The sequence below is a fragment of the Caretta caretta genome, chromosome 4, assembly GCF_965140235.1.
Source record: "Caretta caretta isolate rCarCar2 chromosome 4, rCarCar1.hap1, whole genome shotgun sequence".
NCBI lineage: Eukaryota > Metazoa > Chordata > Testudines > Cheloniidae > Caretta > Caretta caretta.
Window position 1 is genome coordinate 36666011 of NC_134209.1, and position 14880 is coordinate 36680890.

Below are 14880 nucleotides of genomic sequence, written 5' to 3' on the forward strand. Positions count from 1 at the left end.
GGGCCCTCTCCTTTTGGTTTTAATGCTCAGTCCCTCTCTCTCTCTCACTTACATCCTCCCCCCCCTCCCCTCCCAAGAACACTAAGTGCAATTGTCTTCCATAGAATCATAACAACTAGAGCCGGAAAGGAACTATTATTATTATTTATATATATTATGTCAGTGCCCAGCATGTGATGGATGCTGTCCAAGCACACAGGGATATATAGATCCTGCCCTCAAGAGCTTGCTGGGCCACTTCTGCAGAAAGCAAAGGGAGCAGATTTGTGTAAACATGTGAGCACATTTGTTCCTGTACAAATACCCTTTTGCTTGCACGAGATACTATTTTCATGCACACAGCTTGGAGGGACATGTTGTAGCTCACAATTGCTGTGACTACAAATGGGTCTCGGCATTTTTAAAATGGGGCTCAAGCAACATTGTGTCACCTACTTACACGAATAATAGTCCTATTGACTTCAGTGTAAGCACTCACCAGCATACTTAAGATGTACACGACACAGCCCTAAATCATCTGGTCTTCCCCTTGTCCCGTGCAGGCTTATTCTAGTCTATATTATAATTCTGAGTGCTTTGTCCTGTACAGGTAAACAGTGGGGCTTTCCTTTGGGCATCTTTTACACATTTTATGAGATGTGACTGCCCTAATCGTAAGTACATTTCACCAAAGCAACCAATAATAATTTCACACCAGAATAAGGCACATTCGAATCCCATCCAGCCACCCCAACTGCTATTTTCACCTGATTTGAATAGCTCCTGGTGAATAAACTACGTGACATTCCTTTTCACAGTAAATGTCCTGGTGGTTTGCTAAACTGGGCTTTAGGTTCGTTTTCCTTTTAATTGAAAGAGCTTGTCATTTAAGGCAACAATTAACATTTGTTGTGAGCAACTTGATTGTAAATGACTCCTGCTATTACACTAAATACATTTAATTATGATGTATCAGTGCATAGAAACCTTTTGTAACGTTGTACTCTAACATCCATTTTCGCTTAATTAAACTCATTATAGCAGCACTTCGCTACATAACTGGAGCAAAAACCAAAATGGTATAACTGAAAATCCCATTCTTGTGTTCAAAATAAAGGACATAATGGAAAATAAGCAATACTGATCTTGCTATTACATTATTATTTTAATGGTGCTCCCTGAATAATAGCCTGGAGAAAACTAGAGTTATAAAGAGATTTACTTACTAATAGCTGGAATTCTTTGAGTGTGTTGCCTCTGTACATGAGAGACATGGCATGGCCCCTCAGAGTTCTGGAAACTTCTGGAAAATGGTACCCATGGAGGCCTCTAGAGAATACAAGGAGAATTATCTATGCCTGTATGTAAAATCAGTTGTACTCAAACCAATAAACTATGGTTGCTTAGTAAATGTATTTAGTGCTGTACAATCAGGGTTTAATGACTCCATTTGAGTTCAGGAGCTTTCCAAGGGCCCCTGGAATATTTTTAGTATTCCCTGGTTATGCCCATTATCTGTAGGCATCTTTACCCTGTTTCTGTGACAAATTATGGATAATGGAGCTGATTTTGAGAAGGGCCAAGCAGCTGTAGCTCCCACTGGAAGCCCTCAGAATTCACAAACAGCTTGGTACACAAGACATAAGAATGTTATTGCCTTCTGTCTGCAGGTGTTAAGACCAGTAGGAGCATAATATAGACACCTCCATCTGAAACATAGTAAAATGCATAGAAATATATATATACATATACATATATATACATATACACACACACACACACACACTGTGCTGTGCTGTGCTGTGACAAAAAAAGAAAAGGATACTAGACCTGGCCAATCTACTGACTTGTGAATCTGACAGGTAATTTGGGGATTAATAATAGTCATTTTTCAATTAGTGTAAGTATCCATTATGTAGACTTGGAGTTATCCAATTAGGTTACTGGCAGGAGGCGTACTAAAGCAGAGGTGATATGGATAAATGTGAGATGAATACATGTCAATTACAGCCTAAATTGAGACCTAATGTACACTTACCAGTTCAACAGAGATGGGCATGAACTGTAAAACCTAGATCTGAACTCCCCTTAAGTTCAGGGGTGCTAGGATCAAGCGTATTGTTTCTGCCCCTAGAATTCAAACCCATTATAAAGCAACCCCTCCTTTCTCTTGTATGGACTCTGCTAAGAGGTGCTGAAAATCATGCAGTGTCCAATCATGTTAACATTTTGCATTGCTAAGATTGTTTCTTGACTGACTTTCAAGTTATAGTATTTCTTTGGTCATCTTGACCACTCTATGTCAAGAATCGAGGCCACATACTAAATTTCCAGACCAAACAAAGATAAACAAACTTTCTCTCCTTCATTAGTGCTTCCAACACATACATAGAGCACCTGGAGCTGCTGCTTTTATCACCACAGTTTACACCGTGACATTTTGCTGAAGAAAACTCACAAGAAGCAAAGGAGGTTAAGACGTGAGTGGGGGATTTGAATTTTTAATCCCCACTGAATGTAGATGCTTCTGAAATGAAATCAAAGGGAGCCCAGGCTCAAATAAACTCATCTTCACACACAATTTCATGTGGAATAAAGAGTGACATAAATATTATTTTATTTTATATGTACTAACACAGTGGTTTGATGATGTTAGCATAAGACATTAAATGGGGGCAATTTCAAAGTGATGTGTGAAATGTACAGGCTCAAATCCTGTTATTTCTAACAGGATTTCTGCATGTAACTCCGGTGCAGTGATTGAAAATTCCCCCTCCCCTCCTTTCTCCAGTTAATCATGAGGTCAGAGTTAACTGCAGCCTGTCAGTATCTAAGTGAATAGGTTTTACATATCCTAGCTGCTCCCTTGCTCAGCAACAGCCTGTGCTAGCTGCAGGCCAAAGATAAGTCCTCAGGGATTACCTTTAAAACAACCACCCAGGCTTTTTGTCAGAAACTCAGAACAAAAACTAAAGAGCTGTAATCCTCTCTTCTGTGGACTGGCCAAATACTAAGAATGGAAGGTTCAGAAAGAGCCCTTGAAAGTCCGTGCAAAGCTCAACCACATTTACAGTCGCTATGTTACAAGGTCAGCCTGGCTGTTCCATAAGACGTCCTGATTTTTTATTTTTACAACTTTGGCCTTTTTGTATTGCTTCAGGCTAGAGCCTTCGACAAGCACTGGCAGAATAGGTGCCATTTGTTTTCATTATTTTTCCCCAGCAAAACCAGTTTCAACTCTTAACTGCTGCCAAATGTGGATTTGATTGACTGCTGCTCTGCACGTTGTCTAATCCTTTACCCCAGCATAGGGTGGACGGAGAGTGCTAACTGATCATACTAGTAGCGTATCACACCCACTTTGCACTGGTGTAAAGGTCCGTCCAAGGTGCTGGGCAACAGAGAATAGGTCTGAGCATTCTCAGGTGCATCTTGCATGTAGAATAAGAGATGGAAAAAGAACAGTCACTCTGTAATTTAGCCCATACAGCCACAGGAATAGGGTGGCCCATGCCATACTGTGGCTGGGATTTAAAAATCAGCCATTGTGCAGCAAGCGGCTAGAGAGCAGCGCTTCCCTTTTTTAAAGAAAGCAGCCTGCCCTTAAAGAAGGTAAAAACCCTCTGACTCAGTTTTGTTTGCAAAGGAACCAGTGAAGCTTTTCTGTCACCCTGGGCGAAGACTTAAATTGGTGCTAAGTAAGGGCAGGAAGTAAAAAACCCTGCCCCGAGAAATGCAGACAGATTTGGCCCTCAAAACCTCAAGCATGGGCCAAAAAGTTGCTGGATGTTGCTCAAGTGATCAGAGAGCCTTCCCATGGCCATGCTTACCACGGGACTGAGTCAAACATCCCCACCCCTGAGCCGCACAGGTAAGCCGACCTCATTCCCAGTGCAGACAGGGCTTGGCCGAGGGCTACCAGTACTGACAGGAGAACCCTGCATGTCGGCATAGGAAGTGTCTACACTCAAGCGCTACAGCGGTGGAGCTATGCCGCTGTAGCATTTCAAGTGTGGACAAGCTCTTACAGTCACCGATGGAGTTTATGTCTTGTTTACTGCTGCTCTGACCTGTTTGACCCTGTATGTCACTTCTTAGAGACCTAGTCACAGAAAACAGCACAGGCGTTTGTGACAAGGACGAGACATTAAGGGTGAAGAATGTTTTTATCTTTAAATTTTAGACCTTTAAAACTCATAAGTTAGATTCCAATTCAAACATTAATTATTCTTAATTATTATTATTAGTTTGGTTGGAGAATGAAAGGACACAAAGCTCTGAACTAAAACTAGCTGAAATTTGGGAAGCGAAAACAGAAATTCTGCAGCAGTTATAACTTACAGGGGTAGGCACAGAGTTATAATCAGAACCATTCCACCCCACCTATTTGCTTGCAAAAACATTGAAATGCAGCCTCAGAGGGGTGAGAGGATGGTATCCAGCCAGTGCACAGAATACTGCACACCAGTGTGGAGAACCTTTGGATCTTTAATGACCAGCCAGGATGTATCTGCTTAAAAATGTCATTCAAAAGACCCACACCCATTGATGCAGCTGATAGTTCTTTTTTGGAGTAGCACCACAGGGTCCAATTTTCACAAGACACAGCCTCAGTTGTTCTTGAAAATATATCTGTACGAACAATGCTGGGTTTGTGTGTGCCCACTGCATACACATAGGTATAAAATGTGGTTTCCCTGATCTAAGTGTGCAGGTGAGAGGGAAGGCACAGTCCTGCACCGTACCTGTATAGAAGACAGCCAGACTTACCATCCAAGCAAACGCTAGGCTGTTAAGCTGCCCAGTCCACTTTTTGGTGCTTCTTGCCCCAAAGAGGTCACGGCTGCAGTAGTGGCGAAGGACCAGTCCATCCTGCTTGCCTAGTGGAGTTAGGAAGCTGGAGCTGTAGGGAACTGCTTCAAGGACATGAGGAAAAGAAATTCTTTAATTGCCTAAACACCAATGCTAGGAGCGTGGGTAACAAACAAAAGGAATTAGAATTGCTCATTTATGATCATAAATTTTATTTAGTTGGTATTACTGAAACCTGGTGGGATGATGCCCATGATTGAAATGTTAAAATCAATGGTTATAACCTATTTGGGAAGGATCAACCGGGGGAGTGGCACTCTCTTTAAAAAAAAAAAGAATTGCCTGTTTGTGAGTGACTGATGCATTCAGAGGAAAATGATCTTGACTATCTATGGATCAATGTCCTAACAAATAAAGCAAAAGATGAGGTATTGGTTGGGGTCTGCTACAGATCACCAGATCACAGTAGGGAACAGGATGACTGGTTCCTTACACACCTATCTATAATGTATAAGGGAAAAAATGTGTGTGATCATGTGGGACTTCAATCTGAGTGACATATGCTGGAGGTTTCATGCTGCCAGTACTAAAAGAAAATGTCCTTGGAATTTCTAAATATTACAGATGACAATTTCCTAATGCAAAAAGTGTTACAGCCAACATGGAGGAATTCTATATTAGACCTTGTCTTGACAGATAAAGAGGAACTGATTACAGAACTAAAAATTAACGGTAACTTCGTTACAAGTGATCGTGACTTGTTCAAATTTGTAATATGCAAACAGAATACATTCCAGAATACATACCTGGTGCTTTAAAAGGGCCAACTTTACGAAGTTGAAAACAATTATTAGCCATATCAGCTGGGAGAAAGAGTTTAATCAGAAAAATGAAAATGATAACTGGGAAATGTTTAAGAACACTTTACTAGATGCCCAAAAAGCCACAATCAAGGGAAAAGACTGTATTGGTTTTTAAATGCTCCTGGTTTAGAGAGGGATTGAAGGCAGCTATAAAAAAATAAATAATTTAAAGAAAGGAGAAGTTGATAGTAATGAATATAAATCAGAAGCTGGGAATTGTGGAAAATTGATAAGGAAAGCAAAGTGACACAAAAAGAAACCTATGGGCCAGCAGTGTTAAAGAGTTATTTTAAGTATATTAGGAACAAAAAGAAGCCTAACAATGGCACTGATCCATGACTAGATTCAAATGGTAGAATTATCAATAATAATGCACAAAAGGCATGGTCAGTATATATTTCTGGTCAATAAATATTTCTATTCTGTATTTGGGAAAAACAGATGATGTATTCATATCATATAACTCTCTTTCCATTCTACTACTATTTTTAAGGTCAGGCTTGACAAAGCCTTGGCTGGGATGATTTAATTGGGGATGGGTCCTGCTTTTGAGCAGGGGGTTGGACTAGATGACCTCCTGAGGTCCCTTCCAACCCTGATAATCTATGATTCTATGATTCTATGATACTAGGATCTCAGGTGGATGTTAAACAGCAGCTACTAAAGCTAGACATTTTTAAATCAGCAGGTGTGAATAACTTTCATCCAAGAGTTTTAAAAGAGCTGGCTGAGGAGCTCACTGGACTATTAATTTTCATTCAGTCTTAGAACAGTGGAAAGTTCCAGAAAGCGAATGTTGTGCCAATAATTAAAAAACAGTAAACACTATGACCTGGGTAATTATCAGCTGTCAGTCTGACATTGATCCTGGGCAAAACAGTGGAACAGCATATAGGGGACTCCATTAAAGAATTAAAGGAGGGTAATAAAATTAATGCCAATAAACATGGATTTATGGGAATTGGATCCTGTCAAACTAACTTGATATAATATCTTTTTTTGATGAGATTACAAGTTTAGTTGATACAGTTAATAGTCCTGACAAAATGTAATTAGACATCTGTAAGGCATTTCACTTGGTACCACATGATATTTTGATTAAAAAACTAGAACGATATAAAATTAACATGCCACATATTAAATGGATTAAAATGCATGCAGGGTCGTTGTAGCCATGTTGGTCCCAGGATATTAGAAGATGAAGCAGCTCTGTGCTCTAAAGCTTGTCTCTCTAATCAGCAGAAGTCGGTCCAATAAAAGATATTACCTCACCCACTTTGTCTCTCTAATATCCTGGGATCAACACAGCTACAACAGCAGTGCATATTGCTATTTGATTGCTCTTCAGTGGCCTTGCTGAAATGATTTGGTGATGTCTATCCAGTTGACAAGGATCCATAGCACAAGATCCACCAATACAATTGACTCTACCTTTGACGGCCTCATGACAGAACCCAAGGGTTGAATGGTCCGGGAGCCTGAGCTAATAACCCCCTCAAGCCACAGAGATACTTTCTTGAGGTCATTTTCAGGTCAATTTTCTTGAGGTCAGTTTCAACCCGGCATTTTCAGGATCCCCAGATTTGCCCAAAATGTTTTGATACATAATTTTAGAAACCCACAGACACATTCCCTTGCTCATTTACAAAAGTCACAAGGGATTGTCTATCTCAGTTGTGGCAACAAAGTTCCAAGGATCAGACAAAAATAAACCATATTTAAAAGTGAATTTGAAGGTGAACAACCTAACAGCAGCAGTTAAAAACAAATTTTTACAGTATTAAACATCTCAGTAGCATTTCTTGACACATTTGGGCCTGATTTTTAAACCTTGCTTCTGTTTGTGAGAATACAATTTTGTACCCAATCAACTGAAAGCACCCAATCAACTGAAAGCTAACATTCAGATTTCTAAACTGAATTGCAGGCAGAATGGCATAGTCAGATACCCAAATGTTTGCGTTTATATCCACAAAAATGAAGGCCCATTGAAAATCCATAGCAACATTTACACCTATATACCTTATAAATTAACTAAACCCAATCAACCAAGAACAAAACCCATTAAAGAAACTGAACATTAACATATGAAAACAACAGTAACAATGAGGCCAACACAACTCAAATCCAAGAGAATGCATAAGTGAAAATATATGCTTAAATTATTTGAAAATCCTACATCAGAGGGAAAAATAGTACACTGGCAAGCATGGAGACAATTTGGCTGCATTTACCATGCACGTGGAATGCCTCAGGGCATCACACCCGTGTACTCTATGTCTGCTTCCCTCCCAACAGGCAGACAGCCACACACACACATTTACACATTCCCCAGCAACCCTCGGGCTGCACAAGACAAATGTGGCTTCTGATGTGTAATTTCATGCACAAACAAATTTTTCAAGATATCCTTTGGAAATGTGTCTCTTTATGCATTGCCACATTTTGAGCTCTCAAAAGAGGTGACTGTACCACAGTCAAGAGGAGAATTATTGGCCACAGCTCATGCCTCATGGTGAAATACACCAGTAGTGCAAGCTGGGTGTTACCATTCTAGATGCATTTTGGGTATTTAAAAAGAAAAGTAGAAATAACTGAGATATTTAAGTTTTAAAGTTAGCTGCTAATTGTGCACAGCAGTTAATTTCCCCCAACATTTTATGTGATGAGACCAACTCTTATTAAAATAAATGGGATGTTGGTACCATTCCATTTAATGCCACTTAGCAATGTCACAATCCCTCTTATTATGGATTTTTTTTACTACAATACTTCCCACTCACATGATCAGAAAGCTAGACTCCACCATTCGTGTTAATGGCAGTTGCAGTCCTAAGAAACTTTTTTACAGAAGAAATCCCTTGAATAATGTGTTCGGTATAATACATATAATTACAACAGGAGTTTTGTGTGCTCAGCACTTTTGAACATCAAGCCCAGGGCATCTCAAGTTGGACACGCAAAAAGTGAGTCACCCCCAAATTAGTAGTTACGGTCAAACATTTTGGCCATAATATCTATGGCTAAAAGAAGGAGATAGAAGGCTGTGCTTTACTGGATTTTGGTCATTTATCTCATATACACGGAGATCACCTTTATAAAGCTTTTCATGTTTGCTTAAGGCCAGAGAAAAAAAAAACTTTTTATTTCTTTAATGCTTCATTTTTAAAGTACAACTTTGAAAATATGTTTCCTTGACTACAGATTTTTGTTTCCATTTTGAAAGGGCTGATTGAATGCAGGAGGTCATGAATCATGCTGCTCTGTGAATTTTGTACTGCTAATATTGCTGCGAATGAGTCTATAATAGGATGTCATCTAGTAGCTAGGCACTGTCTTTATTAAGTTGTAATAAAAAGGAATTCTCAATAGTTACCGTGAATTTAAGGCACTTTATTGCTGAATATAGCCATGATATATTGCAGAATGCTTTTTAATTGGTTGTTAGCATCCAGTGTGTTGCTAAGACCAGCAGTTTGCATCTAGATAGCACCCACATGAAATCAGTTTTAAGTCTGCACTCTACAGTACTAGTTAGAATTAAGGGGTGAACATGTTTTCCATTTTCAAGATCCCTTTAATGATCAGGGTTTTCATCCCTTTCCTGGTTCTATCCCACTGTTACAGTGTCCATGTCAGTAGCTACTGAGAGACCATTTAAATATCAGGTTTAAGCAATTACCAACCAGTTTATGGGTGTGTTTAATTTTGGGAGACTTTGGGTCTTTTTCATAGTTAGTCTTTTTAATTTTTACTTCTAATTGTTCATCCATATGCTTTCAAAACCCCTAAGGAGGGATATCACAGACAACAGAGATGGAAAAGGCCTATTAAGTTACATTATCTAGGTCATCCCCTCAGAGTATTCCATGAAGTATATTCTCAAGTGCTTTCTCCAGATGCTATATATGGAAAAGAAAAATACTGCACAGTGTGTGAGTTACTGTATGTCTGTTTTCGCACTAAATATTTAATATCCTCGCTTCCTTGCAACTGCAATATAAACAACAATAATAGTTGTTTGAGATGGTAGTTTTTAGCATTCTCTGAATCAGGAATTGAAAATTTCTCACATCTGAGGTTTGGGACTTGCAACATTAAGACTTGCAAAGGTGCCGATCAAACATTGCGAGACCCAAGGACCAATAGCAGTTTAAAGGTCTAATATCTTGCAAACAGACAGAATTGGAAACAAATGTTTGGTAGCTTTCGTAGGCTTTGCCAATGACATAACTGCAAGATTTTCCAACTCTGGAACTTTGTGAGATATATATCTTGAAACTATGTCATTCTGATTACCATAATACTTTTTGTTCTTACTTGAATTCCAAAATGATTTTAGCAGCCACTATCTTGAGAACTCCCAGAATGCAAACACTACACTTTAATGCCATCTAAAGCTTGGCTCCTCATTTTTAAATTGTACAAAGCACTAATAAGTTTAGTGAGGCAGAGGTTACTACAATTATGTCAGAACTGAAGTGGGGAAAAGTACACGATGCTACTTGGAATGACATGATGTAAAGGTCTGCTATGTCATAATCCGCAAGGCTTATAAACTCTTTTATAAACCAGAATACATTTTTTCAGGAGCAATAAGCAATCAGTCCTCGATAACTGATAAGAAGGAATAACTAAGAACTAAGGAATAACTAAGAAATGAACAAAAGGTCCGGTCATGACCCTTTGTTCCATGCACAGAGGAGAGCTCTGTGTGTAGATCCATTCAGTGGCATGAGTAGGAATCATCTTCTTCTACACCATGATCCTCTCTATTCCTCCACCAACAGAGATCCAAGGACCTGCATGCGGACAGAGGGCAGGGCAGAATGAACATCTTTCCGCATCTCAACCACATAAGACATCCAATCAGGAGTAAAGCACTCTGAGATTGAACAGCCCGCGCTGTGTCCAGAGGCAGCTGCTGAGAGGAGAAACCTTGTCAGTACAGGTCAATCCAGAGGAGAACAGGTGGGAGCTGAGAAACAGCAAAGATACAGGGTCTCATTTAGAAGTCTCTGTATCTCATAGGGTTCTCTGAGATCTGTGCATATCTTAAGGGATCTGTGAGATTCAGGGACCAGCCTCTCCACTTCTTATGTGGAAAGGAGGGGGCAAATCTTTCACCCATTTAAATATTCTGAGGAAAAGCAGCCTTGAAGGGAGCCTCACTGATTTATCCTTCCCCCTTTCTCTGTTTGTGGTGGGGGTTTCAGCCATGTTGGCTCAATCAGGCTGTAAGTTAATTCATCCTGATGAGGACAGACAACAAAAACTCAGCCATCACCTTTATTTTTGTTTCACATTGCCTAGCGTTTTGTAGTTTGGTGCCTTCTCTGGTGCCTGGCAAAGAAGAGACTAGGGAGAAAAAAGACAAAAGGAAACAAATATTTCATCTCAGATTTTTATTTGTGGTTGTACTTTAAAAAGAGGACAGTCAGCTCTTCATGAGTTAAAAAACTGGAACAGATGTCTGGTAATAAGGAAAAAGTACAGAGGAGGGGGAAATTAAATAAGATCTCTTGCAAGAACAGCTTTAGTATCTCTGGAGGTTATAAGAGCAATCATGTTCCTCTGAGCAGCTGATGGAGGACATCATTAAAATGTAGGCACTCCTTTGGAAGAGAACTTTCAGCTTGATTCACTCATTAATAGACACTAATGCTGGATTGTGCCTGTGTGAAAAAAAAAGAAGAAAAATCTGGTTCACTGAGTCTGACTCTCCTAAACCTTAACTAAAGGAATCCTTTCAAACTTTCTCCAGCTTATTAGAAACATAAAATTCTATTGCGTCAAGTTGCTTTAAGAGACACATAACACTACGCTAGGCAACTAATGAATCATCATAGCATGGGCTGTTTGGGGTATGCTATGTGGATATATGTCTTCTTCATTTACAATGTCTAGTCATGGTTGACTATCCAGTCCAAAAATAGTGGAGTGCATAGGCAGCCCTTTAAAACTTAGCTGCCACACAATATGACTGTTGCATCATGTTCTATCTTGTAGGCATGCATGCGATAATGCAGTGTAGGAATACTAGGGATCGATGAACCATGGAGGTTTAGTTCACAAAGGGGATGATGAACCAAATCCTATGGTTTGGTTTGAAAACTTGGAAGTGTTTCAGGTTTGCTTGGAGGTTTGGTTCTGATTAACTTGAACTTTCAAGGTGTTAACCGTATGGGTAGCCCCCCTTCCTCTGATGTCTCTTCTAACAAGCCCCAGGACCTCATTTTCTTTCCTTAGGTATCTTCAGAGGGTGAGGGGACCCTGGGATTTGTTAGTGAGAGAAAACAAGAAACATCAGTTTGGGGGAAGGGAGGTTCACCAGTATGCCAGCTGTGTTAACTTTACCCCATGTTCACTGAACATTTGTGGGCTGGTCACAGAAACAAAACTTTAATTCCTGTCTCAGTTTGAATCACTCTGACGTTGGATGGAGATATTTTGCACAGATCTCTCTATTAAGGAGAAGATGAGAGACAGTTCAGCATAGCCTGGTTCTAACAGTGCAGCTATAAAAGGAAGGAAAATCTCAGTTTTAACGTTTGCTGTGTTAACTAAGTACCCAAAGGAAATATTTTGAAACCTTGTTTAGATGAAGGGAAGATGCTTATATGACATCTTCTCTATAATACGTCCAAACTCCATTGTTTAAAAGTACATCTGAAAGAATGCAGACCTACATAGTCTTTCTTCCCCATGGGATTCTAATAGGGTAGAGGCCTGACATACCCTTAGAACAGTGGATCTCAAACTTTTTTTTCGTGACCCACTTGAAAACTGCTGAGGGTCTCGGCGGACCACTTAAGGATCTTTCCAAATGTTGTTTGTACCATTAGCTAACTATTGTAAAGCACTTTGGATAAAAGCGCTATATAAAAAAAACAATAATAATTTACTTTTTTTGTTCTACAAATAAAAGCATACAACTCGCCAGAAGTTGGGAATGAGTGACAGAGGGTAGATCACTTGATGATTACCTGTTCTGTTCATTCCCTCTGGGGCACCTGGCACTGGCCACTGTCAGAAGACAGGATACTGGGCTAGATGGACCTTTGGTCTGACACAGTAGGGCCATTCTTATGTTCTTAAGTTAATTCATAGTTTAATATCAGTAGCCTTACCTTTCTAATGCGATGGATGTGCCCTCTCTCCCCCGCCATGGCAGCCCCCGAGCAGAAGCTGGGAAGGAGAGGGGTCTCTCCCTTTCTCCTCCACTGCAGCCCCCGAGCTGGGGTGAGAAGGAGGGGGGCTCTACCCTGCCACAGCAGCCACAGAACTGAGGCTGGGAAGGAGGGCCGTCTCTCCCAAGCAGCCTCAGCCCTGGAGCTGGGGAAAGTCACCTCTTTCTCTTGCTGCCACAGCCCTGCACATCGCAAATTCCACCCCCTCTTCTCACCCCACTCCCCCCACCAAGACCACGACTTCAGCTTACATGTGCATCTTCTCCAGGGTCCAGGCACCTAATTAGTGGAGCCATGCCTGCGCGGCTCCACTAATTGGGTGGGTGGCCCTTCATTCTCTCGTGTGCGGCCACCCAGGGTTGCACCTTAGAGGGAACTATCTGTGGACCACCTGAATGGAGCTCACGGACTACTGGTGGTCCACAGACCAGAGTTTGAGAACCTCTGCCTCAGAAGTTGTGCTTTTTAGTGAGATAACAAAATATTGGATAACTTGTTAACGATGGGGTAGGAGACAGTCATAATTCATTAACATATTGGATACTAGAACATAAAATAAAAGTATATTAAATATAGAAAAATGCTGCTTTGTCTCAAGTACTGTCATGTGGTAGCTGTGGGTAAATGCTTACTTTTCAGTGGTGATCACTGTACATTTGCAGATATCTTTAAGTCAGATTTCTGAATGTTAACGTTGTTTTATACTGAAGTTCACCTTTAATTTAGCAACTTGCCCGTCAGAGCTCAATTATTTCTGTCTGACTTTGCAATAAAGCCACAATCCTTTATTGAAAAGTGATCACATTAACAGAGTACAATCCAGTGTTAGTATTAGGAAAAGCCTGCCACCTACATTTCATTTATGTGTAGTTTCCACAGTCTTCTCTAAAGAAGTAAGGGCAGAGGTGAAAGTACGCCCCGCTACGGTGTACCGGTAAGAGCCGGTGCGCCATACCAGGACTGGCTTTCCGAGAGGGTAATTTAAAGCCCTGAGGTAGCAGCAGCGGGGCTGCAGCTGGGATTTAAAAGGCCCCGGAGCTCCAGCCGCTGCTACTCCCCCCCTTCCCCCCGGGGCCCTTTAAATCCCGGACTGAGCCCTGCTGCCCGAGGGGTGGGGTGGGCTTTGGCGGGGATTTAAAGAGCCCCAGAGCTCCAGCCACTGCTACTGCCCCAGCCCTTTAAATCCCCACCAGAGCCCTGCTGCCAAAGCCCTGGGGTAGTGGGGGTGGGGCTCCGGCGGGCATTTAAAGGGCCAGGGCGGTAGCAGCGGCTGGAGCCCCAGAGCCCTTTAAATCCCCGATGGAGCCCGGCCACTGCTACCCCAGGGCTCGGGCAGCAGGGCTCAGGCGGGGATTTAAAGGGCTCGGGGCTCCGGCAGCTGCTATTACAGAGGAACCCCAGGCCCTTTAAAGCTCTGCCAGAGCCCAGAGCCCCGGGGTAGCTGTGGCAGCCAGGAGCCCCCAGGGCTCCTCAGTGATTTAAAGAGCCCGGAGCTCCACTGCAGTAGTGGCAGCTGAAGCCCTGGGCCCTTTAAATCGCCCCCGAGCCCCAGGGCTCCCAGGCGCCTATGCAGCTGGTAGCTCAGGGGTGATTTAAAGGGCCCGGGGTTCCTCTGTACCGCAGCTGGAGCCCTGGCCCTTTAATTCAAGATTTAAAGGGCCCGGGGATTTAAGGCCCTGCCTCTTCCGGTTGAGGCCACGCCTCTTCCAGTTGAGGCCATGCCCCCTGCTCAGGACTCTGGCATACCGGTAAATCCTCTAACTTACTTTCACCCCTGAGTAAGGGAAATATTTATTTGGGAAGTAGAAAGCTAATAAACTTTCCTTTCTATGCCTGGCACAATTATAATTTGCTTTAACTATGAGTACAGTGTTCCGCTGTAATATTTATTCAAAAATGCTATCAACCCTCTTGAGTGCAAATATTAATATGTAGGGGAAGATTTGCAAATTTCCAACTTCCTTTACTATGTGGAATAAAAAGCCAGTCTTTTCCCATATTAAATAAAGTTAAAATTAATATGTTTTGTAATTTGG

At 41.4% G+C, this 14880-nt stretch overlaps 1 protein-coding gene across 9 annotated transcripts in view; it reads right to left on the reverse strand.

Moving 5' to 3' along the window:
• Window positions 1-11044: 11044 nt before the first annotated feature.
• Window positions 11045-14880, reverse strand: part of STPG2 (sperm tail PG-rich repeat containing 2) — a 418033-nt gene continuing 414197 nt past the window's right edge. For all 9 annotated transcript variants that reach the window (XM_048847110.1, XM_048847117.2, XM_048847109.2 and 6 more), the window contains one exon: window positions 11045-11329. In XM_048847110.1, the coding sequence (XP_048703067.1) occupies window positions 11313-11329 (17 nt within the window). In that variant the 3' untranslated portion in view covers window positions 11045-11312. The remainder of the gene's footprint in view (window positions 11330-14880) is intronic.